At 36.2% G+C, this 27,222-nt stretch overlaps 2 protein-coding genes across 4 annotated transcripts; one reads left to right on the top strand and one right to left on the bottom strand.

Annotated features, from left to right (window-relative positions):
• Positions 1-94: 94 nt before the first annotated feature.
• On the bottom strand, positions 95-26,893 carry LOC112043488 (protein spaetzle). 3 transcript variants are annotated; one of them, XM_024078943.2, is made up of 6 exons: positions 26,664-26,893; positions 17,322-17,457; positions 12,153-12,298; positions 11,468-11,584; positions 1,666-1,766; positions 95-339 (listed from the first exon to the last, which is right to left on the bottom strand). In XM_024078943.2, the coding sequence occupies exons 1-6, from the start codon at positions 26,721-26,723 to the stop codon at positions 168-170; spliced, it is 732 nt and encodes a 243-aa protein (XP_023934711.2). In that variant the 5' UTR covers positions 26,724-26,893; the 3' UTR covers positions 95-167. The 3 variants fall into 3 exon arrangements, with proteins under 3 accessions (XP_023934711.2, XP_023934713.2, XP_023934712.2); XM_024078945.2 differs by having other exon boundaries at positions 12,153-12,295; positions 17,373-17,457; XM_024078944.2 differs by having other exon boundaries at positions 17,373-17,457; positions 26,664-26,892.
• Positions 1,784-10,402, top strand: LOC128198569 (uncharacterized). Its single transcript, XM_052884666.1, has 2 exons — positions 1,784-2,518; positions 7,784-10,402. The coding sequence occupies exons 1-2, from the start codon at positions 2,496-2,498 to the stop codon at positions 9,675-9,677; spliced, it is 1,917 nt and encodes a 638-aa protein (XP_052740626.1). The 5' UTR covers positions 1,784-2,495; the 3' UTR covers positions 9,678-10,402.
• Positions 26,894-27,222: the final 329 nt, after the last annotated feature.

Below are 27,222 nucleotides of genomic sequence, written 5' to 3'. Positions count from 1 at the left end.
ATTATTCATTGTTTAAAACGAAATTCTACAAAATAACTAAGCTACTTTTAGTAACAAATGAGAAGTTAGGCAATAAAATAATAAAACAAGAAGCTTCTATAACATAATTTATTATAATACAATATGATACAATTGGTCCTTCGAGCCGGATCCCGCTATTGCCAGCATCACGTCTGTCTGGCGACGCAGGAACAACAACTGGGGACTTGGAACGGCATCTCGACCACCTCCTTCCTATCATTAACAGCTAACATATTTCTTAACATATATTTTTGGACACATTTTGCAACGTATCCGTTTTGGAAATACGCTATCGCTGAGCACGGCGATTCTTTGGTCCTGAAACAATTTTTTAATTTTTATAGATATACTCGTGGATAACGTAATTATGTTCGTAATTTAATTTCAGGCAACTAATAGAATGGCAATGGAATCCCAAGGAGCTGGAAAACGCAGTGTTAGTCGACCCCCACCAGATGGACTGACGACTTAGCGAGTCGCAAGGATTCGCTGGATGCAGGCGGCTTAGGATCAAGATGTTTGGAAGTCGCTACTATAGGCTTTTGTCCTTACAGTGGACGTTCATCGGCTGATAGGATGATGATGATGATGATAAGCCAATCTTTGATGATAAGCAGATCTTTAAACTTTAGTGACAGTCATCTTACATTTTATCTTGGTATATTGCTCAGTTGAGGATGCTTATTGGGCCGAGAGCTTACGATATCAGCTCATGCTCAGCTCATTCGCATGAGAAATTTTTGTAACGGACGCGACGTTAAAAAAGCATTCAAATTCAAATACAACAAGTTCCTAAAGTTCCTAAGTATCAAGTTCACACGACAGCGTTAAAAAATCTCTCGTGCGAATGAGGGCTAAGGCTCTGGAAGATAGTTAGTATCATGGGGACAAGACTCTCAATCATCCAAGTATGAAGCGTATCTTATTAATATTTTTCTCGGCATAATATACAATACATTGCTATTCAAAGCTGCTATTTTATTTTTTATAGGCGCTTTCAATATTTCTTTTATTAATTCTTTAACGCACGCGGCAAATTCTACTAAAATTATGGTTCAGTACATTTGTTTTCTGTGGTTTAGTGTAGAATTGACATCACTGCCACGATAATCAAGCGGTTGGCTTATGTTTCTTCGGATCCTATATCTCTAACATCTAACAGTGATTATCTACAGAGTTACAGAATCAAATATTATCAATTTAAGCAATCAAAATTCTTATTCCCCTCCAATAAGTCGGAAAGACTGTGTTAGAAATTAGGGTTGTATACGACAATAGCTTAGACTTTGGCGGTGACGAGTCCCAGTTCGACCCCTTTAAAGTGGAATAATTGAAACCTACACTCTGGCGCCGCTCCAATGCACTTTAACGATCCGCAGGAAGGAGGCCTGACTCTAGAACGGGGCATATTATACTTGTGATATTTCAAGTATCATAGGAGACGCCCTTAAAGAGTCGTTCCGTCCTCGGTCTTGCTTTCAGCCTATGGGTCTCATCAGGCTATGCTTCTGCGCTTGTCGAAAACCCTCCGGTGACGCAGTGGTTTCATATGGAGTCTACGGCACTTACTCGAACCAAAAAAAACTTGGGGATATTTCTGGAAAATCTGGAAAATCGAAATTGTTGATGAAATACTCAACTAACTTGCATATTTCCACTCGGAACGTTTGCTGTGGCTGTTTCCTATCATTGAGTATAACTTGCCACTCCTTGTTTCTGTCTTGCGCTGCTCGCGGTGCATAGATCTGTAAGCGTTCTGTTACATCCCTAAATTCTATATTCATAGTGCAGAGCTGTGACACAGATATAAATGTTCTGTCAGCAATATATATGCTTTATAAACCGTAGCTCTGCCTCTAAACATTCAGTCGTTCTGGTGATTAGCCGAATTGCTGTCCAGCTACGGACCTGGTTTATGCCCGCCGGTCTGGACTAAGTAACAAGGCTAAGCCCCTGGTAATACTAGCCGCCTATAGACCCTTTGCAGGTCCTCGCGAGTCGCGAAACATAGTGATCCGAAGTAATAGAGCTTGTTGTCGAACTATAGTTAAATTATAAATAATAAAGTTCAGTTTTAGTTAATAAAGTGTTTTTTTTTATAAACACCGATAAGCCGAAACTAACATTTGGTGTCAGAAGAAAGCGGGATTTATTCCTGTTGGACGCCTACTCCTGACGACGTCCAGAAACTATAGTTCTCCGAGCCAAGCTGCCTGCCCTGCTGCCGTACCTGATCTCTCTGACAGACGGATAGTCAGACTCCCAGCTACTCCGACAATAAGACCACATCGTGCCATACCCTGTCGTTCCCGAGGGTTCACTGCCCAGCCGAGAGGTGCTGCCACGCGGTCCAGACTCCTGAAACATCACCTACATCGCGACGAGGCGTGCGGGATTGCACGCGCGACCCAGATCGACTCACCCGGCGTTGCAACACACTGCGCCGCTGCTCCGATTAATTCGCCGACTCATCAATGACACCGATTCTTGTACTACTGTGAGTAATTTTTTCGAGTCATTGACTTTATTACACTGGTTTATTTTCTGTTATTGCGTAAAATATTAAGTTATTATGGCAAAACGGGAAGAAACACCCGCTCCACTCCAAATTTCCCCCGCAGAATCCCTTAGAATGAATTTTAGCGATTTAACCCGATTCATAAAACCTTTCGACGGTGATCGAAACAAACTAACATCATTCATAAGAAACTCTGAAAACGCCCTTCGCTTAGTAAATCCGACAAATGCAAACATCCTCTTCCAGTATATTCTTTCACAATTAGAAGGGAAAGCCGAAATAGCCTGCTCATTGAAGGTGTTTGATGATTGGTTTGAGCTAAAACAATTTTTAAAATCCAATTTTGGTGAAACTAAACACCGAAGCCACCTACTTTTAGACCTCCAAAACTGCAAGATGAAACCAAATGAAACCATCTTAGAATACAGTTTGCGTCTCGAAACATTCTTAACTAGATTACAAACTGATATTTCCCATTCTACTAAGGATCCTGGCGAAATAAAAGGGAGACTTGCCGACACGGAAGATCTCGCCTTGCACACCTTTTTGTTAGGTTTACCAAGCCATATTTCTAATATTCTTAGGTGTAGGGACCCTTGTAACCTCGCGGAAGCTATTAACCTAGCGATTCAAGAGGAAAAATTTTACAATCTCGCCCAGTCATCAAGGAGACCCATAGAACATAGGCCGAACCGATCGAACTATTTTAATCAATCTGTGCATAAAGCCGCTTTTCCGTCAACTCCTCATTCTTCTAGTTTAAACCAAACCAAACCATTTCCTTATAAATCTAACTCATACCATGCGCAAGATAAACAGATAACTCATTATTCACAAACACCACCTCCTAAAGAAATAATTTGCAGATATTGCAGAAATTTAGGCCACGATATAAGCCAATGCCGAAAACGGCAATACAACCATGCCAAGCGCCAAATTCCTCAAAATCAGAATAATAAAGTATATAATCTTTACGAAAATAGTCCCCAGAATAACTCACATAACATACCTGAGGACAATTTTTTAAACTAATTAGGGTTCCATGTTTGCGTCGCTCAGGACCCCAGGTACAAAATGACGCTAAGAATAATATTAATTCCTATTTTCATCATACAGTCAATTATGAAAAAAATAATACATTTATTACACGCGCCAACGAACAGGGTAACCAGTCCCAAACCCATGACCGTGAAAATCCTACTAAATCCACTGATTCTACTATTTCTACTAAATCCACTGATTCTACTATTTCTACTAAATTCACTGATTCTACTAATTCCACAGCATCTACTAGTTCTAATGTACTCACTGACTCCGCCGTATCCACTGATTCCACTGTATCTACTAATTCCACTGTATCTAACAAACCCACGATATCCAAAACGTCCATCGAATCTACTCAGCCTATTGAACCTACTAAATCCTCTAAACTCACTCATAAAAATACTAAGAAAAATAATATTTATACCAAAACCCGTAAAACTCCTACGAAAAATATAATAGCAAAATCTAGCTCCGAAACAATTTATAAAATTCAATATAATGATAAAGTTCATTTACCACATATTTATGTTCATTCAAAATACTCAAGTAAACCGTTAATACTTTTAATAGATTCAGGATCAAGCATATCCTTAATCAAAAGGACTTCGCTATCAAAACAACCTGAACTCATATCCGAAAAAATTCAATTTAAAGGCATAGATGAAACAGCCCAATACTCAGAAAGTTTTGGCCATTTTCAACTAGATATTAGATTAGAAAAGTTACTAACAATTTATAGTAAATTCCACCTTGTATCTGAATCCCTTGGATTTAATTTCGATGGCATAATAGGTAACGATTTCTTGAAAAATAATAATTGCATTATACAATATGGTAAAAACGCTCTACATATTGGCCAACACCAAATCAAAATCTTTTTTACAAAACCTCAATATTTAATACCTGCCCGATGTGAAATGATGATAGAATGCAATGTCACCAATCCAGAAATAAAAACTGGCTACATTGAAAAATCGCAAATTCAAAAAGGAGTATACTTGTCCAGTTGCTTGACTACAGTAAAGCCTAATAATCATGTAAACGTTTCTATATTAAATACGACAAATACAGAAGTCAAAATTCAAACCTTTTGCGTCGAACTTCATCCCTGCGATACATTCCAGGAAATAGAGACTAACTTTATTAACAATGTTAATGTAAATTCACTCTCAAAATTTTCAGATCGTAATAAAGAAGTTAGAAGCCAAATCAGGTCATCTCACTTAAACTCAGAAGAGTCAAAAGCACTCCTAAACCTTTGTCAAGAGTATTCCGACCTATTTTATCTTAATGGCGATATCCTTTCTCATACTAACACTCTACGTCACGAAATTAAAACTACTTCTTCTCAGCCCATTCATGTCAAAAGCTACAGGTATCCAGAATGCCATAAAGAGGAAGTTAACAAACAGATTCAAAAAATGCTAGATCAGAAAATTATAAAACCTTCTAATTCTCCATGGTCTTCTCCAATATGGATCGTTCCTAAGAAACTCGATGCTTCTGGCCAAAAGAAATGGCGTATTGTCGTTGACTATAGGAAATTAAATGACATCACTGTAGGCGATGCTTACCCTATCCCTAATATCACCGAAATACTGGATCAATTAGGACACAGTAAATATTTTTCCACATTAGACCTAGCCTCTGGATTCCATCAGATTCCCATGAATGAAGAAGATTCTCCAAAAACTGCATTTTCAGCGAATAACAATCACTACGAATATACCCGAATGCCTTTTGGACTAAAAAACGCCCCTGCCACGTTTCAACGTCTCATGAATACTGTACTTTCTGGCCTCCAAGGAATACATTGTTTCATTTATCTAGACGATGTTATAATTTATTCTCACGATCTTCAAAGCCATGTCAGTAAACTCAAATTAGTTTTTAATGCCCTTAGGCAACATAATCTCAAACTACAGCCAGATAAATGCGAATTCCTTAGAAAGGAAGTAGCTTACCTTGGTCATATCATTTCAGACAAAGGAGTTTCTCCTAATCCCGATAAAGTTAAAGCTGTAGCTTCATACCCTACTCCCAGAACACCTAAAAATATAAAAAGCTTCTTAGGTCTCGCAGGTTATTATCGTAAATTTATTAACAACTTCTCTAAAATTACTAAACCCTTAACCAGTCTCTTACGAAAAGATGTTGAATTCATTTGGTCACAACAACAGGAAGACGCATTCAATACTCTTAAAACCATGCTTACTAATGCACCAATCCTTCAATATCCTGATTTTTCGAAAACCTTTATCTTGACTACAGACTCATCAAATTACGCTTTGGGTGCCGTACTTTCCCAGGGTGAAATAGGTAGTGACCTTCCTATCGCATTCGCATCTAGGACTCTTAATAAAGCTGAAGGTAATTATAGTACTACAGAAAAGGAATTACTAGGAATACTATTTGGTACTAAAACTTTTAGACCTTATCTTTATGGTAGGAAAATAAAAATCGTAACTGATCATCGACCACTAATATGGCTTATGAACTGTAAAGATCCTAGTAGTAAACTAGTAAGATGGCGTCTAAAACTAGAAGATTATGATTATGAAATTATTTACAAACCAGGCAAAATCAATAATAATGCCGATGCCTTATCTCGACCTCCTATACATACCATTGATGATATTGACCCAACAGACAACTTGACTTATGAATCCTTTATCAAATCACGTTCCAGTCCTATGCTACATGATACACAAATTACAGAAACAAATCAAAGCCTACTCGAAACAGCATGTACTTATATCGCCTATCCTACCTCTATCGATTTAGATACTTCCAACCCATATTGTGATAACATACTTAGCACATTAGAAAACAGAAATGAATTTGAAATGTCCGAAAGAGAATTGAATAGTCTAACAGTGTCTTCTACTAACAACAAAACCTACTTCCATCTATTCACTAAAACTCACTACTATGACTCAGCTACCTACAGAGATATATTCAAGGTTCTAAAAGAATTACGTAATCATTTAATAATATTTTATCCACAAGTTACAGAAATTTCTATCTCTGATTTTGATAATCCTTATGATAAACTCAGGTTTTTATTAATTTACGAAATCATAGCATTTATTTTTCACAACACTAAAATTAAAATAAATATATATCATAATAAAATTAAGTATCCTACTCCTAACGAAATTCCCATAATATTGAAAGATAATCATGATACTCCAATCGGAGGACATATTGGCTCAAACCGTATGTACAACAAACTTAAAGATGTGTATTATTGGAAAGGCATGAAAAAGGACATAGAAGTCTACGTTAAAAATTGTTCTCAGTGCCAGAAAAACAAAGCATTAAGAGCAATTAATAAAGCTCCTATGGAAATTACTTCTACTTCTCAGGAACCTCTTCAAAGACTATTTACAGACGTAGTCGGTCCTCTGCCTGAATCAGGACCCCAAGGATTCAAATATATTGTAACATTCCAAGACGATTTAACAAAATATTCAATGGCCTATCCTATAGTACAAGCCACGGCTGAACAAACTTCGGAATGCTTAGTTAAATTTATCTCTCATTTCGGTATTCCTCGAACAATTCTCTCCGATCAAGGAGTTCACTTTATAGCTGACATATACAAACAAGTGGCATCTCTTTTTAAGATTAAACATTTATTTTCGACCATTTATCATCCCCAAACTAACGGCTCCCTAGAGAGAAGCCATTGCACGCTTAAAGAATATTTAAAATCGTTTGTTAACAAGGAACAAGACAATTGGCATAAATATCTTCCCACTGCTCTTATTTCCTATAATAGTACGACACATACCACTACAAACTTTAGTCCTCATGAACTTCTATTTGGTTGTAAACCCTATTTACCTAGCTCTATCTACGACATAAGTCCCACAGCCACTTATCCTGATTACATCAAAAATCTAAAACATAAATTGAATACCACTAGAAATTTAGCTAGCGAAAATATACTTAGAAGTAAAGAAAGATCAAAACGTTATTATGATCAACATGCTAAAGAAAAAACCTATAACGTTGGAGATATGGTCTACATAAGAGAACATCACAGATTACGTAAAGCTCTCTCCCCAGTCTGGAAAGGTCCTTTTAAAATCATAGAAACCCATGATAATAATAACGTCACCATTCAAATTAATAGACGTAAGATCCGTTACCACTTCGATCAAATTAAACTAGCCCACGATAATTCTCTTCCAGGGTCATCGCGCCAGGCACCATCGCCACAACCGAGTTAATAACGCCAATAGTCGATAGCCCAGGTCTATATTTCGATAATCTAGGAATCTTAAAATACTACAATAACTTCTGGAATATTATTACATTTACTGACTTATCTTACATAAAACCTCATGTAGAAAACATTAAAAATGTTATATATACCGTAAAAGAAACTTGCCATAGTTATAAATCTGCTAAAATACAGTCCGATTGCTCTAACACACTTAGTCCTTTAGAAACACTTCTAAAAAATGTTGAAAATAATTATCAATCTCTATCTCATCTTACGCAGGAAAAAGGTCGTTCTAAAAGGTCTTCATGGTTCGGTTTTGGTGGACCCATACTTAAACAACTATTTGGATCCCTAGATGAAGACGATGCTCAAATATTTACTAATGCTATAAATGCAATTCAAGATGACCAGAGACATCTTGCATCTTTAATGAAAGAAAATATTCATGTTATCTCTTCTACTATTAGTACATTTAACAATACTATTCAGAAACTAAATGAAAATGAGCAAATACTTAACAGTAACATAGGAAAATTAGATAAAATCCTAGATAACGTTTTGCAAACTACAAATAAATTAGAAGCGTCATCACATCTCACAATGACCTTTAGTGCTTTAGAAAGCTCATTAATGACTTTAAATTTTAACCTCAAGGATATCATTGACGCAATCCTATTCGGTAAACAAAACATTGTCCATCCCTCTATACTATCTCCTATGCAACTTTATAATGAATTAAACTCTAATAAAAATAAAGTTCCCCAAAATTTTCCCTTACCCTTGAATTTAGAAAATATGCACATACTTTTGGATATATCCCAAATTTCTAGTTTCATCACTGACTCTAAAATAGTATTTGTTGTTAAAATTCCTCTTGTTCTCTTACAAGAATATAATTTGTACCATGTCTATGCCCTTCCTACTGCTCATGATATCAATAACCCACATTCCTTTGCTATGATCAACCCTACTGCTAAATTTTTGGCAATAACAGACGATAAATTACTGTATTCAATGACAGACTCGATCAGTGATTGCAAAACTCTAACAAATAACTATCGCCTGTGCAAATTAGGCAATGTGCATTCTAGTGTCGCAAATCCTACGTGTGAAGTGCAAATCCTAAGTGCTTACATAAATAAAATACCGGACACATGTGATTATAAAAACGTAGTTAGTGATATTGACGTTTGGCAAACGATTAGTAATAATAAATGGATATATGTTCAATCCAACATAGCTAAGCTCTCGGTTAAGTGTAACAATAGTATTAACGACTATGACATAATTGGAACAGGAATTCTCAAGCTTCCAAAAGGATGCACAGCTTTTCATAAACTCTTGCAATTCTCTCCTTCAGTAGAATACGAAACTGCATTGTATATGCCTACTCCTAACTTTAACATTATAAATGACGATTGCTGTTCCAGAAAGAAAATAAATTCTACGCTTCCATATCTAACACCAATTAAATTATCTCATATAAACTTAGATTCTTTGCATTACGTTACACATAGATTAAATCAAGTTAACGATGAAATTGAAAAGATTGAAAACCAACCCTACCATATTAAATATGGAAGTTATTTCAGTGTTTGTACAACTCTCGTATCTTTAATCGTATTATGCTATATTTCTTTCAAAATGTATAAAAAATGTTGTAATCGAAGAAAGCGTAATAATAGTTTAGATTCTAGTTCTGGTTGCTGTATTCAGATTTTTAATAGCTGCTATACTAAACCTAATCAAAATATACAAGCTATTAATACTAGTTCCGATTATGAAACACATAATAGAGCATTCGAATCCAATAGTAGCTCAGAGAACTCTCCTACTTTCCTAAGGAGAAATTTACATTGAAATGTTATGTTTAGTACTTTTCCATAATTACTATTATACTAATACTGTTACTAAATTATTAAATGCCATTTCATGTTTGGTTTATACTATTACATAAGTCTACTATATACTATTTGCTATTTTAATACACTGGTTCTTTTGTAATAATAAGAAAATGTTATTTTGTAAGTTTTTTATTTTCTATTTCTTTGTGATTGTATAATCTTAAATATTATTACCTATGTAGGAAAAGAAAAAATATGATTATGTTATTCCTAATTTTCATTTCTATTTCTTCTATTGTAATACTTGGATCACTATTGTAATATTCTACTCACATCTTACTTACTATGATGCTTCGTCTTAAAGAGGGGAGGTGTTACATCCCTAAATTCTATATTCATAGTGCAGAGCTGTGACACAGATATAAATGTTCTGTCAGCAATATATATGCTTTATAAACCGTAGCTCTGCCTCTAAACATTCAGTCGTTCTGGTGATTAGCCGAATTGCTGTCCAGCTACGGACCTGGTTTATGCCCGCCGGTCTGGACTAAGTAACAAGGCTAAGCCCCTGGTAATACTAGCCGCCTATAGACCCTTTGCAGGTCCTCGCGAGTCGCGAAACATAGTGATCCGAAGTAATAGAGCTTGTTGTCGAACTATAGTTAAATTATAAATAATAAAGTTCAGTTTTAGTTAATAAAGTGTTTTTTTTTATAAACACCGATAAGCCGAAACTAACAGTTCGCAAGAGTTATTTATGCCACTGTCATGTAATGAGAGCAATAGGGATGATGACAGTTTTTTAAATTTTATGTAAATTAAGAGTACATTAATAGTAAAGCAATTTTGTAAAAGTAACAAGGTTTTTACGATCATTACTTACGGAGCTACAGGGATTTAAAGGATCCCTGAAAAACGCCCCATACAAAATAGCACGATTTAATGACGTCGTAGATTCATAATGATCGTTAGATTTGTATGGGCGTTTAAACAAAATTACTAATATCTTTGTTATTTGTACGTTTATATTTATAGTATATGTATTAAAAATGTCACAATTAATGTAAGGAAACTAAAACACCATGAATTTTCATCTAATTAAGATTTTTAATTGATTTTGAAATTTTATAATCTTATTTATTTTGCAAATATCCAGTCAATCTTTGCTTTTTATGTATAAATTAGTTAACATTTACCTTATTTACCCGAATGTATCATAAAAAATCAATATATTCAAACCATCCCCATAAGTTATTAAAAGGCTAAGTTATTAATTAAAAAGATAACTCAGAGTCTGTTACGACTAGAAAGATGAAATTTGGTACAGGTATGTATATTAATTTCGTTTATAAATTTGTAAATAGAAAATTTGAAAAGACAATTTTGGATCCTTCCCTAATATAAATAAAAAAAAAAGTGCAAAGTGAGGATGATTTTTTATAGTCTATCGGTTATTGTTATTTTTGTGCATTACATTACGGATTACGAATTAGCCGTGATAGCCCAGTGGATATGACCTCTGCCTCCGATTCCGGAGGGTGTGGGTTCGAATCCGGTCCGGGGCATGCACCCCCAACTTTTCAGTTGCGTGCATTTTATGAAAATAAATATCACGTGTCTCAAACTGTGAAGGAAAAACATCATCAGGAAACCTGGACGCCGGAGAATTTTCTTAATTCTCTGCGTGTGTGAAGTCTGCCAATTCTTATTGGGCCAGTGTGGTGGACTAAATGGCCTAACCCCTCTAATGATGATGATTACGGATTAAAGTGCTAACTTAATCTATTTTTATTTTTATTTATTTACCCTCTCTTCTGTTTCGCATAGTTCGATGACGTCGAGTTCAGGTCCAATCCTCTGCGTTATTAGCGGCACCTCCAATATTTTATCCTTGTTGAACCTCGTTCTGTTCTGTCTCATGAGCTGAAACATATAATAATACAGTTTTTAAATCTATCTCCATCTATCTATCTAGATCTGTCCTTGTAATAAAACTGTAACAGGTCAAATTCTGTAAATTGAAGATATTTTGAAAATTATTGTTGGATTATATAATCGGTAGCTACTGGAAGCAAAAATATAGGTATATATTTTATTTTTTTTCTATTTGTGTCTGTCCTTATTTTTGTTGGCCGGGCATCACGCTGAAACTACTGAATGAATTTAAATGAAATTTGACACGATTTACGACAGTAATAAGAAGAAGGTTGTAGTATACTTTTTGTCGCGAAAAATAAATCTGAATGGGGTGAAACAGGGGTTGAAAATTTGTATGGAAAGTCCTTCATTTTTCAAGTTACTGATCTGTCTGTGGTTTTAAGATATAAATATATTTTCTCAAGTTTTTTTTTAAGCAAGAGGCCTATGTCCAGCAGTGGACGTCCATTGGCTGTTAATGATGATGATGATGATGAGACGGACGGACAGACAGATGGACAAGACGAAAGTATAAGGGTTCCTTCTGGAAAGGTTTAATAACAAAAAAACTCACATCACGAAGTAAATCCGAAACAAGGTCTTCGGGGTAGTTGGGTATGTCATCGCAAATGCCTATCTCCTGGCACTGTTCAGGTATCACAGGCTTTTCGTACGTGCCCACCCTCTCGTACTCTCCGGGGAACACGACTTTGTCATCTACTGAAATATAAAACATTTTTTTTATTAGTCTTTATTTTGGAATTCTCTATTAAATGCCACACCAAACAGTTACTCGTATCCATCGATATAAATTGTTAGATGGGCCGCTCCATACTTAGGAACGCACAATATTATGTCATTACCCAAAGACGTGCACGCACATCTTAACTTAGTATGTAACAAGCGCATGCTGTGGATGGACGTGGACTTAAAAAAATATTTACTATTGTAAGTGTAAAAAAAAGTGTATTGTAAGTGTAAAAACACAAACCACAACATGATTAAAGAGAAATGAGTTACGAGTGATGACGTGCTTAATGTGCGAAACCAATGACAATTTCGCGACGCTTTGTGGCCCATCTAACGATCTACAATCGATGCTCGTATCTGCCAGTGCTTATGAATCATCGGTGTTTATTTGTAATTATATTAATGATTACGACTCGCCGTTTAGGAGTTCCGGGAATTTGAAAATAATTTTTGGTCGTTTCAATGTTCAATGAATATATGACAAAGCTTATACCTACTTATGGTAGGTATATAATAAATGTAATAGTCGTTTCCATTTGAGATCAGGCAAACCATTTTGTTTGTTACGTATATACCTACTATACAAATAAATAAAGAGTTAAAATAATTTCACCCTAAAAGTAACACTTAACTAAAAATTTAACTAGTAAATAGTGAATAGTAAAAGTAATATATTAACCAGAGAATATAGAACGCTAAAGCTAACGTTTTAGCAACAGAAGGACCAAGAGGGCGGGTCCTCGTATCCTCATATATGAAGATTTACGCTTATGTGTTTGTATTATAAGAAAATTGACTTTAATAACGCTTACATAGAGTAAACTTTAGTCGTGTAGTACCTACTATAGCACTGTTGCCTTCGAACAAACAAGTTAAGGTACTAGCTAAAGTTTACTCTATAAGAGCTGTATTAAAGTCTATTTTCTATAAATTCGATTTTCTCGAAAAACAAAAATTACTAGTTAGCCCCCATTCGCACGAGAGTTTTTTCGGTCGGAGTCGGACGTTAAAAAGCGTTCAAATACAATAAATGCATTCCCAAGAAAATGTTCAAACGACAGCAATATTAAAACACGACGCTTTTTTATGAGCAGTGTTGCACTTTCAATTTTGGGCGTTGGAAATTCCTTCATTTGGACCTTCATTTACATAACTTCAAATTATATTTGAACGCTTTATTAACATCCGTTAAGAAAACACTCTTGCGAATGAGGGCTAACAAAATAGAACATTTTCGAAATAAATTTTTATAATACTGTGTCAATAAAAAATTATAAGTAGTTTAAAGAATATACAAGTTTCAACTCTAAATTAATGCAATTCAGTTCTTTTTCAGACACTGAAGAATAACATATTTCTTCAACATCAACATCATAAATAATTTCTAATTATGTAAGGAGTTTGTTAGTGTGCTATATTCTTATACTTTAAAGGTGTATTCGTTTAGGGCACACGTCCTCCGGGTGTTCAAAACTACAATATACAAATAGACAAGCGAACTTCAGAGAATTCATTATTTCGTGGTACTAACCTTCAATCTGTCTACTTAACTCCGGGTTCAATAAAACCAATGATGGTGTTATTCATTGTTTCGTACATCAAAACAAAAGAATGGTTTGTAAGATACCAAGTTAATAGCCACGTGAACTACACATGATACGAGTAGATCATTAATTAAGATAAGTATATCATTCATTCATTTTCAACCCATATTCAGCTCACTGCTTAGCTCGAGTCTCTTCTCAGAATGAGAGGGGTTAGGCCAAATAGTCCAACGCTGGCCCAATGCGGATTGGCAGACTTCACACGCGTAGAGAAATAAGAAAATTCTCAGTTGTGCAGGTTTCCTCACGATGTTTTTCCTTCACCGTTTGGGGCACGTGATATTTGATTTCTTAAAATGCACACAACTGAAAAGTTGGAGGTGCATGCCGGCGACTCCGAAATCGGTGGCGGAGGTCATATCCACTGGGCTATCACGGCTCTTATTTAGTAGCAGTATATTCATTAATCATGAAACAAACTGCGATTAATAAGAAGCAAAAAGCAATTTTTAGCGCAAGCGGGAGCGCAATCAATGTGTAAAGCCTTTTAGTTCTTTTGAGGATATCCAACAATTAATGTCACGATATTCGTGACTCGATTATGGCTATATATATAGTATCTATCCAGTAATATATCTTGATTACTTAGAAGAACGTTTATTTTTAAACTTCCAACGCAAAACTAAAGTTAAAGTTCTAAGTATCGCGTTTATGGATTGGAGCAAGGCAGATACACAAGGATCATAGTAACTGGAAAGACGTCGTGTATGCCTACCCTTACGAGATTAAGATAAATAATGAGGTTCTATTATATTATGTACTAGCGGACGCCTGCTACTTTGTACGCGTGGAAACCGATGTAAACTTTCAACCCCTTTTTCACCATCTCTATTTATATTTTCGCATGTTTTGTATGTAATAAATAGTCCACTTTTACAACAAAAAACGTGAACGATTTACCTATATTAAAAAAAACTTTAGACCCTTTTTGACCCTTTAGGGGTAGAGTTTTGAAAAACCTTAAATTATATTTCTTTTAGTATTTATCTGGTACACATGCCATTTTTTTTATGTAACTTGAAAAATTAAGGTCTTTCCATACAAACTTCCAACCCGTTCCACCTCGTTTATTTTTTGCGACAAAGCCTTCTTCGTATTATAATCTCAAAATTTGATTTCATTCAGTAGTTTCAGCGTGATCAACAAAATTATGAACAAACAGAAAAAAAAATAAAGAAAAAAATATTTTTCGTAAGTATCGATTACGTATAATGCCCTCGAACTAAAATCTTCAAAATATCTTTAATGTACAGAAATTTACCTGCTACAGTTTTATAACAAGTATAGATTTTGGGATGCTAGTCGCATTGATTTGCCTTGCTTTATGGGCGTTAAGGAATGTAGGTAAATACATATACTGTATGTGCCAATTAGTTGAATAATCGTAAAGTAATTACTAGTCATGCGAGTTAAAATATTCTGTTCCCACGCCGTTACCGACTGACCAGTACAAATTATTATCGTAGAGCAATTTAACTAATCGTTTTTATTTTGTAGATTTTCCTCGAGCAACAACTTGTACTTGGTATGTTAAATATCCTCGTAAGTAATAACTATGAGACAGGTTGCTAGAAGCAAAGCTAAAAAAAAATAAAAAAAAGAACACTATTTGTAATATAAGTATAGACCATCATCATCATCATTATCAGCCGATGGACGTCCACTGCTGGACATAGGCCTATTGCTTGGACTTCCAAACAAAATGGACACGACCAACACTGCGCTTTCTGATGCGGGGTCGCCAGATCAGCGCCTTGGGACCCTAACATCCATCGGTTCTTCGAACTATGTGGCCTGCCCAATGCCACTTCAGCTTCGCGACTCGCTGAGCTATATCAGTGACTTTCGTTCTTCTACGGATCTCCTCATTTCTGATTCGATCATGCAGAGAAAAACCCCAAGCTCGCTCTATCGCCCGCTGAGTGAGTTTGAGCCTTTTTATGAGGGCCACAGTTAGCGACAAGTCTTTACTGGCACGCACTGTTCGAAGGCTTTCGTCTTAAGGCACTGAGGAATTTTGGACGAAAAGATGTTGCGGAGTTTCCCGAAAGCTGTCCAACTGAGTTGGATTATTGGACTAGCTGGACAACGTTTATTTCGACCGGACACGACTTATAAATGCCTATGTCCGGCTTTATCAACGGCTCCTGGCAACAGTTGTAGCGCATCTACACAATAGGCAATGCCAACGGTAAGTGTAACAAATGTAAAGTAATAACAAAATGGACGTGTAAGCAATCCCCGTTAAGTTAAAACTATTTAGTGCTTTCTTTTATACTCGTAAAGTATACAATTTTTTTTTTTTCAAAAAATAGCATAAAAGGATATGATGAACGTTAGTAACAATCGCATAAGTTGTAAACGATGTCATCCTAAAACCATCACATGCGCCATAAGCAGACGACACTAACAGTGGAATTCATAGACGTAGAAGGTGCACCCCCAGGGGATCATTCAGCCGCTGAATGTCGAATTTTACCTCTATTTGTTTGAAAATTTGACACTCAGCGGGTAAATGGTCCCCTAGGGGTGCCCTTGCAATGTATATGAATTCACTGTAAGTCCTCTACACGATGGCCCATTATAGTGGATGATCGCAATGGACCATCGTGTAGATCCAGGACTTCCAGCATTAGAAGCATCTATACACAATAACATAAATATATACAGGGAGCTCGGGAGTATTTCCCATAACTTCAAGGTGTTGAAGGGTCCACTTATAGGAGCCGAACTGCATAACTAATATTTTTTTAATTAAAAATATCGGTTATCTGTAAAGACGGTTTACTGACGATAGTTGAACGTGACAACGTCAGAAAATACTGATGGAATGGTTGCGTTTTTCAAAAGAAAATTTCAATAAACGTATTTAAAAACAATAAATAAATAAAATACTGTTTGTTTTTCTAAAGAAAATACTGTTTAATAATCTTCATAATCCAGAATATATTTTATTTCTTGTAAAAAAAATTGGCAACCCTAGAGCGAGGGAACGCATGACGTTATCTTTTTTCGAGTTTGCATCTGGGTTCATCGAATTATAAGACGTAGTCACGTCAAAAATAAAACTTTTTATGTTTTCGTACAAAGTAATTTAAATAAATCCGACTATCCATGTAACAGACGTCTTTATCTATCCTTGCATTTTGTTAAAACTTGGCAACATCTACGTTTATGAGGCACATTTTAATTACGAAAGAATTATTATTTACTCCGAAAATATCAATTTTAGAACACATGTTCCTTGAACAATTTTAATTAATATTCGGTATAGAATATAACGCCAGAGTTAAGGAAAATACTCCCGAGCATCCTGTATATCCGCGAAATATTAGTCACATTAATTCGGTTAGTATCGCACTGGATGCCAACGTGAGTCCAATACCAACCTCGTTTACTGACAAAAGGCTTCACAAGTCTATTCAGTATTTTGTACGAACCGTTGGCCTTATGGTTGGCGGCTCTCTCTCCCTCCCGTACGGACCTGCTCTCCGCTACCGCAGTGGTGTGCACAGGTAGCTGAAACTGAGAACGGAGAAAGATTAATCTCATCATAAGCAAAGCGGACGCCCGTGACTTGATCCGCGTGAGAATCGATGTAAACTTACAACCCCTAATTCACCCCCTTCCGTTTATATTTTCGCGTTACGTTTAAAAAAAAAACTTTAACCCTTTTTAACCATTTCGGGGTAGAATTTAGAAAAATCTTGAAATACATTATTTTTAGTATTTTGACGTTGACGCATGGGTTCGTCGGTTTTTCACGTATGATAGCAAAATATATATTTTTTTTATATAAAAGTTTTTCTTTTCGCCAGGGGTTAAAAAATGTGACACTTCCCTATTCTTCGAAATACGTTAATAATAAGATCACATGTGTTATGTTTACATAGTACAAACCTTGACCTAATGACTCATGTGATATCTTTATAAAAAAACCTTCAATGTTGACTGCATTTATTAGCAAGCAGGTTTAATGTTTTCTTAATAAATAAGCCTTCTAGCTTTTAGCTTACACAATAAGAGTTTTATTTAGGTTTTTCTGCACGACCATGACATCACAGATTAAATAATAATAGACAGATTGAGCGGACGGAACGGCTACAGCGACGCTTCTGGCTCCTCAGGTCTGGGTAAGGAACTTGGGTGGAAAGTTCTCTGGTGTGCTTTCCAGTGACTAATGTGTCCTATTTTGGCGTAAGCGTCGCATCAGCAATTTTCAATATTATTCACGAAAAATAGTGTCTTATGTATTTAAATATTTTAATAAATGTTATCACAAAAAATTTACAATATTATTCACGAAAAATGGTGTCTTATGTATTTTTAACCGACTTCCAAAAAGGAGGAGGTTCTACGTTCGGCTGTATGTATGTTTTGACTTACGTGCACTTCTTTCCTACCCCTACCCTACCCTATCCCTACCCTACCCCTACCTTACACCTATCCTACCCTACTAAAATTTTTCATTGTTATTAAGATGTATTGTGCTATTCGGGGCGGAGACAAATCTAACAAATTAAAAACCATGAAAATCGGTCTAGCAGATCTCGAGTTATAAGTGTTGTAACAAACCCGACTTTCTTTTATATATATAGATTTTTGATAAAGTACAACTGAAAGTTAAGTTTTGGTTTCAGCCGAGTTTTGGCCAAAAATCAAGTTTTGGCGGCATTTTCGGTTTAGTACGTACGCTACAATAATATTGATTTTAGAATAAAATAATGTACTACAACTTAGCAGAACATATATTTTTTTTACAAGCATATGCTTATAGTTGCTCCCGATGTTAGCGCGGGCCGGGGGGCGTGTAGCGATGAATGAAAAACCCACGATTTGACCGGGTCCGCAAGTCAAGAATATCTATCTCTACACAAGTTTAACTATAATCATCATCATCATCATCATCATCATCATCATCATCATCATCATCATCATCATTATCAGCCGATGGACGTCCACTGCTGGACATATGCCTCTTGCAAAGACTTTCAAGCAAAACGGTCTCGAGCCGCCAGCATCCATCGGATCCCTGAACTAACTGAATTAATATGGTCATTAATAAATATTTTGTTGACTACTTTCCTGTAGAATTTGCGGGCGTTTTCTAATTTATGACTATTCATACTGTAAACAAATCATGTCGCCTTTTTTATTATTAAAATAAGTATTACCTACTTGCTTGTTATGACTTTACACTGATATAATTAATACTCTTTACTGAGAACTGACTCATTGGTTTGCTGATGGTTTTATCGGCGCGAGCACAGAGCATGTCACAGTTGTAATTAAAATAAGATTTACGACATTTTCACGTTTGCGATATTATTGTGTTTAATAATACCGTGTAGAGATAACAGTTGTCAACATACAGAAATGTTATGTACAATAAAAAATAAAAAATGCATATCCATTTTTTATCAATCAGCCTTTTTCCTCAAAAGATTTTTAAAAAGTCCGCTAGGGGCAGCACAGGGGAATGCGTTGAATTCTCTGGATAGTGGATCAAAGTTAGTGAAACTAATTTTAAATTTTACCCTTTTGAAAATGTAATTTTATTTTTATATGTTTATTTTAGATTACATATTTCATTTTTTAATAGAAATTTCTACGCATTTCCCGGTACTGTCCGTAGCGGATTTTTTTATATGTTTATATGTTATTTTAGATTATATATTAATTTTTTTCGCAATCGTATTAAAAAAGTAGAGTGAAACACACGGCGTTAAAATCCATTATAACTCGGTTTTTTTATCGACATCGCCTTTGACTGCGATCTCTCTTGTTTGTTTATTCACTATTTTGGTCTTTTTTATCAACCTATTAAAATAAACATCAAATCACAACAAAATGTCATTTACCTACTGTCTGACATCAAACAGTAAGCACCGGATGACATTTGTTACATAGAATCTTAATTTCGTATATATGTCATACGTCAAAGATAGTAAATTAGCTTGCAAGTGTTGAGCATAGAAGCCCTCGGATAGTGGAATTCATAGACGTTTTAGGGGCACCCCTAGGGTATCATTCAGGCTCTGAGTGTCGAATTTAAACTGTATTTGTTTGAAAATTTGACACTCAACGGGTTAATGATCCCATGGGGGTGCTCCTACAACGTCTATGAATTCTACTGTAAGATGGAAGCGGAATTACCTACTTAGAAGAGGTACAACTTTAATCTACCCATAACTGTGAATTCCACGCGTCATCATGCTAGTAGTAGTAGGTACCTAGGTAATGTGGTAACTAGCCATGGCCGATGCCTACCATCAGTCCCCAGAACTGAGCCTATTTAGAAAATGTAAAACTCTAAACAGCCCCGAGTTGGGCATCGAACCCAGTCCTAAGAATGACAGCTCTACCAACTGTGCCAGAAAGGTCATCATTAAATTACCTCGGCAAAGTAGGTCTCTTTACTACCTGGGGGGTAAAGGCGTAACTTGATCTGATCCGTTTGACAGCTCAATTTCATAAAATGAAAAAAATAGACAGCCTCCGTAAGCGCGGTGGATCCCCGGCTGGACAGATTGAGGTTTTCTTAATTGGTCCAGGCCTGGGTGGTAGGAGGCGTCGGCCGTGGCTAGTTACCACTACCGTCAAAGACGTACCGCCAAGCGATTTAGCGTTCGTACGATGTCGTGTAGAAACCTAAAGGGGTGTGGATTTTCATCCTCCTCCTAACAAGTTAGCCTACTTCCATCTTCGATTGCATCATCACTTACCATCAGATGAGATTGCAGTCAAGGGCTAACTTGTAAAGAATAAAAAAAATTAATGTCAAATCCCTGAGAAAGCTGTCAGTTTGACAACTATAATGGAGTGAATTTGTTGTCAAACGAATCCGATCAAGTTACGCAATTGTATTGCAAGCCCCCCTTGTATAACAGTTAACAAAGTATTTGAAAAAAGACGTAAAACCAGTTTACAGCTCGACGAGATATTTCAACGTTGTTACAACGTTGTCTGAGTGTTCAAACGGTAAAAAATAAATTAATTTCACAAAACGGTTTCACTGTCGTTCAAACGATAAAAGTAAAAGTAAAGAACTACTTTCTTCATTCAAATAACGTTACGTATGTCGGGTCGTTAGCCGGACGATTAATAAATTAATTTTATTAATAAAATAATATACAGTTCCATTAACGATTTAATTAATTTATTAATAATTAACTAAATAATGCCTCGTAATTTTGATGTGACTAATGGTTTCTGTGATTACATCGAAGCAAAAATACAATGGAACTATCAATACTCGTACCTAGATAGCAGTGGCGTGCACTTCATAGATGCAAAAATGCACTGCGTACCCTAAGGACTTAATACAAACGAATGTTGGACCACAGAACACATCTCGAGACGAGCCTCGTGCTTAATAGTAAGCCGTATGTGAGTTGTGATGATGATGATGAATACTTATTTCGTATTTAATAGAAACAGACGTTACTTAGAGGATGTTGTTAATTAGTAGGTAAGGAATAATTGATTTAGGTATTTTGCTATAATTCTCCGTAAACAGCTGACGTATCCAAGCGAGAAACACCTTGACTTATCCGACAGAAAATCCACTATATTTCACTCGGAAGCATTCTCAGAGCATATTATGTCAAATCTTGAGACATTTCCCAAAATTTAGTCTAGATAAATAATAATTAATGATTTATTATCGCTAATGTCAAAGTATAAGCAAAGTAACACCATTATAGCCCAGTGGATATGACCTCTGCCTTAGATTCTGGAGGATCTAGGTTCAAAACCGATACGGGGCATACACCTCCAAATTTTCAGTTATGCGCATTTTAAGAAATTAAATATTACAAGTTTCAAAGGGTGAATGAAAAACATCGTAAAGACACCTGCATACCTGTGAATTTTCTTAATTTGCGTGTTAATTAATTTTTCTTCACTCTGCGTGTGTGAAGTCTGATAATCCGCATTGAAACATCTTCATTTTTGTGAGACTCGAGCTCAGCATGCCGAATATGGATTAATAGTGATGATAATGATGATGATGAATTTCAAAAGTCCAACGAAAAATATAGGCATACCACAGGCTTTTGTATATTTTGGTTTTTTTATTATTTTATTTATAGTAACGCTACGTTGCCAGATATGTGCCGACCTTAAACTTGAGGGAATACCGTTCATTAGGTATCCATTATGTAACGACGTAGTTTATTTGAATTTTAACCACGTCTTGAAGTTTTATCGCCCATTGTTTCACTTAATAATGTTTGATTCTTCATTTTTTATCGTTTGCCTTCAAAGTTTTGTGATAAAAACTACTGTTTACGAATGCAGGTAAACACAAATACCTACAAATAATAATAAATATTACACGATTTATATTGAAGGTAAGTAAGCACTGCGCCATTTATAAATAAGTATATTAATAAAACCGCATGTACTTAATTATTATGCATTTATTAATAAGTTAATAATAGGTACCTACCTACGAACTAACAACGACTACGTATATACCTACATATTATTATAGTACAAACATACAATTTACAATATATCGTTATCAACCCATATACGGCTCACTGCTGAGCTCGAGTCTCCTCTCAGAATGAGAGGGGTTAGGCCAATAGTCCACCACGCTGGCCCAATGCGGATTGGCAGACTTCACACACGCAGAGAATTAAGAAATTTTCTGGTGTGCAGGTTTCCTCACGATGTTTTCCTTCAACGTTTGAGACACGTGATATTTAATTTCTTAAAATGCACACAACTGAAAAGTTGGAGGTGTATGCCCCGGACCGGATTCGAACCCACACCCTCCGGAATCGGAGGCAGAGGTCATATCCACTGGGCTATCACGGCTCAACAATATATGAAGTGAGCTAAAAGAGGCGTGATAGCCCAGGTTATGACCTCTGCCTTCGATTCGGAGGGCGTAGGTTCGAATCCGGTCAGGGGCACCTTTAACGTAACATTAGGAAGATAGCAGATTTCAAGGAACCATTTTCAAAGTTTTCTTAAAATTGTCCAATTATCTGTTATTTTTATTGTTCCGTAAAAACCTTCTATAGACACAGAGTATTAGAAAACATGAAAAATCAATCAAATGCGTTATTTTAAATTTTTCGTGACTAGGAGGTAAAAGGATTCTTTTCCATATTATGTTATACTAACGCGCGGTTTCACCTTCGTGGTTTTCGTTCCCGTAAGAGTACGGGGATAAAATACAGCCTATAGCCTTCCTCGATAAATGGGCTATCTAGCACTGAAAGAATTTTTCAAATCGGACCTGTAGTTCCTGAGATTAGCGCGTTCAAACAAACAAACTTTTCAGCTTTATAATATTAGTATAGATTCCTAAATTAAGATACTTTGATATCATAGAGCTTAGTATCATTATATTCGGTAATAATAGTCAAGAAATAAACACCCTATATATCTACCACTAGGTAGCTAAAGGTACGTAACTGACTTCCGGTGACATTGTGAAACTCGTGTCGCGTATATGTGAAGGCCGTATTGAATCGAAGGGCAATACGTCCGGCCTGCATCCTCTATAGCGTCCAGATACAGTTCAACGACCGACCTATCCGAATCAGTATAGCCAGCTTAATGCACGCCATTGACTATCAATTATTCTCACGTTTCTTCAGCACCCACGGCTATAACTGATCGTGTATTGGTCGCTGCGCGCACGACGGCTCGACTTATGAAACGACTTCGCTGCTGTTTGCGCTGCAGAAACGTGAGAATAATTGACCGTCAATGGCTGACTTAAAACTGTCAACACTGTATTAAATAGTGAAACCATAAAAATATAACAATAACCTTTAATTGTGACGCACAAGTCTAGGCAAAAGTTCCTGTGACATATTTCGATGAGAATTTTAAATAATTTCCGATATAGTTTAGCAAATTGACACTCCCATGATATGCGATCGACGGGGGGAAAGACTGCACGGGTGTGATCGTGCGTGCGGGGAAGTAAGGTGCATCAATCGTGGGTTTTTCATTCACCGCTACATGCCCCCCGGCCCGCGCAGATCATCGGGAGCGTTCCGAACGAAGTTGCCAAGCTATAGCTTTTATCATCATCATCATTAACAACCCACTTTGGGCTGACTGTTGAGCACGAGTCTCCTCTTTTAATTCAGTGGTAGAATGCTCATAGTTTGTCATGCTGAAATACATGAGCTTAATGGATGGTCAGTGGCTAGCGTTATAGTCGTTAATCAACTCAAGAGCATGTATTTGAGAATAGTGTAGATGAAAGGGTTGATTTCTTCACCATCCACATAAACTCAAGTTACTTTTGCCGTGTTGAACTTTGGGCCTTGGCATAGAGTCGCAGTGCCAAAAAAATTCTACGAATTGTTTCGCCGCGACTAGTTCTCGTGGTGACAGATATGGGCTGGCTATCCAAAGTGGAAATGCAGCCAGTCACCTTTCCACGGTAGCATGATTTGTATAGTTATCATTTATTAGGAAAAGTTACTCGTAGCTTAAGTTTCCTATTGTATTTTTTTCAATAAACAAAGTTACTCTACTCATCACCTATATGGTCAATATGTGAAAAGCATTCCTATTTTTAACCGACTTAAAAAAAAAGGAGGTTCTCAATTTGACGCGTATGTTTTCTTTTAGCTTAATGCACTTCTTATATCGTTCAACCGTTGTCGTCTTTGGCAACAGGGCGCTTTTTTGCCCAATATTTTCCCCTTCCAATATTAGTTTTGGAAGTGAGAACTGGGCTCTTCTCTATTTGTGCTCAAAAAAGCCAAGCTTTCTGCGCATTGTGCTAGACACGAGTTCTCTGTTTTAAGTACACAGTAACTATACTACTTTACTACACGATTTCAAGTTGCTTGAACTTCAAGCTCAAGGTTGAGAAAAGCTTATTAGCACGTGCCTTAGACACTGCCCATTGGGGATATTCCTTTTGCTAATATACCGAATTTTTTTCAGTCTCATCCGTAATTCGATGAGACTGAAGAAAATTCGTCCGTCGACCGTCATACATCCACTTTGGCTTCCTGATTTGAATAGGCTGACATCTCAAAAGTTCCAGAGCAAACCATTAAATCTAATAAGTAGTAAGTATTTTTTATTAGAAGACAACCCTAACGTTGTTTGAGTAGAAATAATAAAAATAAAAACTGTAGGTAAATAATTTTGTTCAAACTGAATTGCGCCGTATTATGTCGTAGCGAGAGTCGATATTTATTTTAATGACGTTGCGGAGTGAATCTTCTGTACTTGTACATATGTTTTCTGTGCCATTACGTAAATAAATATAATGATATCTTTCGTAAATGAAAGGAAATGTCCTTAAATCTTTCTACTTTCACTAATACTTGTATGAATTGTACGAGATATTGAATACTTACAATTATTGAAAGGCAATACGTCCGTTGCGTCCGCTTGGCGTCCAGATTATGCGTTCATCATTATTGACTTATGCGTTTTGCTATCCTCATCATCATGAATGCAAATAGAAACTGACTATTTTACTAGATAGTTTCCTTTTGCTCTATCCTCTCTAATACACAGTTTCCTTTTGGTTTATCCACTTTATTACTAATTGTGAACCGTAATAGCCCAGTGGATATGACCTTTGCCTCCGATTCCGGAGGATGTGGGTTCGAATCCGGTCCGGGGCATGCACCTCCAACTTTTCAGTTGTGTGCATTTTAAGAAATTAAATATCACGTGTCTCAATCGGTGAAGGTAAACATCGTGAGGAAACTTGCATACCAGAGAATTTTCTCAATTCTCTGCGTGTGTGAAGTCTGCCAATCCGCATTGCGTCAGCGTAGTGGACTATTGGCCTAACACCTTCATTCTCGAGACTCGAGCTCAGCAGTGAGCCGAATATTTGTTGATAATGATGATGACTTTATTATACACAAATAATGAGGTATACGTATTGAATGTTATTTTTTTTTAAATCTGTCTTTGTAATTTGAATGCCTTTATATGGTGTTGTTTCTAAACTTTGGCAAACGAAATCCGTATTAAAAACGTGGTTTTATTAAAAAAAGATTATGGCTTACCTAATAAAGCAAGGACTGGCATTGTAAGGTATGACGTAAATCGTAAAACTCAAGAAAGGCTGAACCAATTGGCGAATTTTATTTTTTTCATAATTGGTATTTTCGTTAAAGCGCCAGAAAGTTCTCGTGGAGAGAAAATAAAGGTCACAATTGCAAGGAAATTAGTAAAAGAAAGGGAAAAATTATCTCTTCCCTTACAAACCCAATTGTTATCATTTTAGACTAACTTAACTTCTTTTTGATCCTTTCGTTTCTATCTCAAATAGAGCAGAAGTGTTATAGAGCTTGGGTCTACGCGATAACTGCTTGGTCGTGTAATAGTGGTGTACATAAGGTTGTCGACAGGGTATGCATCGTATTTTCACATTTATGTTTTAATACGATCTATACTTCTAAACTAATATTATAAAGAGGTAAAATTTGTGATGTTAAAGGGATTTCAGAGGGGTTAATCTCTGGATCTACTCCGATTTTAAATTAACGACAGAGAATTCAGCTTAAAGTGTTCTTCGAAACAGAGTTGTAGGCTAATCATGACCTTTAGCGTTGTTTACTACCTAATCAAAAATTCAGAACAACATTGCTTAACCAGCTTAATATGCTGACGTCACAAGCACAGGGAATTGCTTTCAAGAATGGCTATAAAAATATAATAATGTACACAATCGTTTCTCAGTATTTTACTCCCGAGCCTAGACTTAAACCGTCACTCACCAATGAAACCCAAAGAATGCAGCGAAGTATCCAGGCCATGTCATATTGATTTCTTGGCATATTTCGTCCACAAATCCACACACTGAGTAGTTCTCGAGCACTGCCTATATTAAGAAAATCATTTTTCACACCATATTTACATCACAACATAACAGACGTGAAATGACGAAAAACAATCTCGAATAGTACATGCGTCAGCTTCTGTGGCTGAATGTCAACTGGCTGTTGGCTTACTTGTCGCGGTTAGCTCGATAGCGACCGGCTAAATTGTATGCCATTAACGCTGACCAGCGTAGCCTGGCCTGTACCTTTGATTATGACGCATCCTCTCCAGACCGAGGTAGTAGGGGTTGAGAGGGATGCGGAGGTCCAACACATTTTGGATGTTGACATAATATGAGTATTTCCCGATTCTCAAGTCCATTTACGTTTTGGCGGGCAATTAAAATCGATTGTTCCTTATCCACTAGTTCAGAAAACGATTATATTAAGTTAATTAAAGAGTTTAATAATGACGTACTTATTTGGAAAGATCATAATCACCACATTCACTCATTAT

This window comes from Bicyclus anynana, chromosome 12 (assembly GCF_947172395.1).
Source record: "Bicyclus anynana chromosome 12, ilBicAnyn1.1, whole genome shotgun sequence".
NCBI lineage: Eukaryota > Metazoa > Arthropoda > Insecta > Lepidoptera > Nymphalidae > Bicyclus > Bicyclus anynana.
This window is presented reverse-complemented; position numbering and strand designations above follow the sequence as displayed.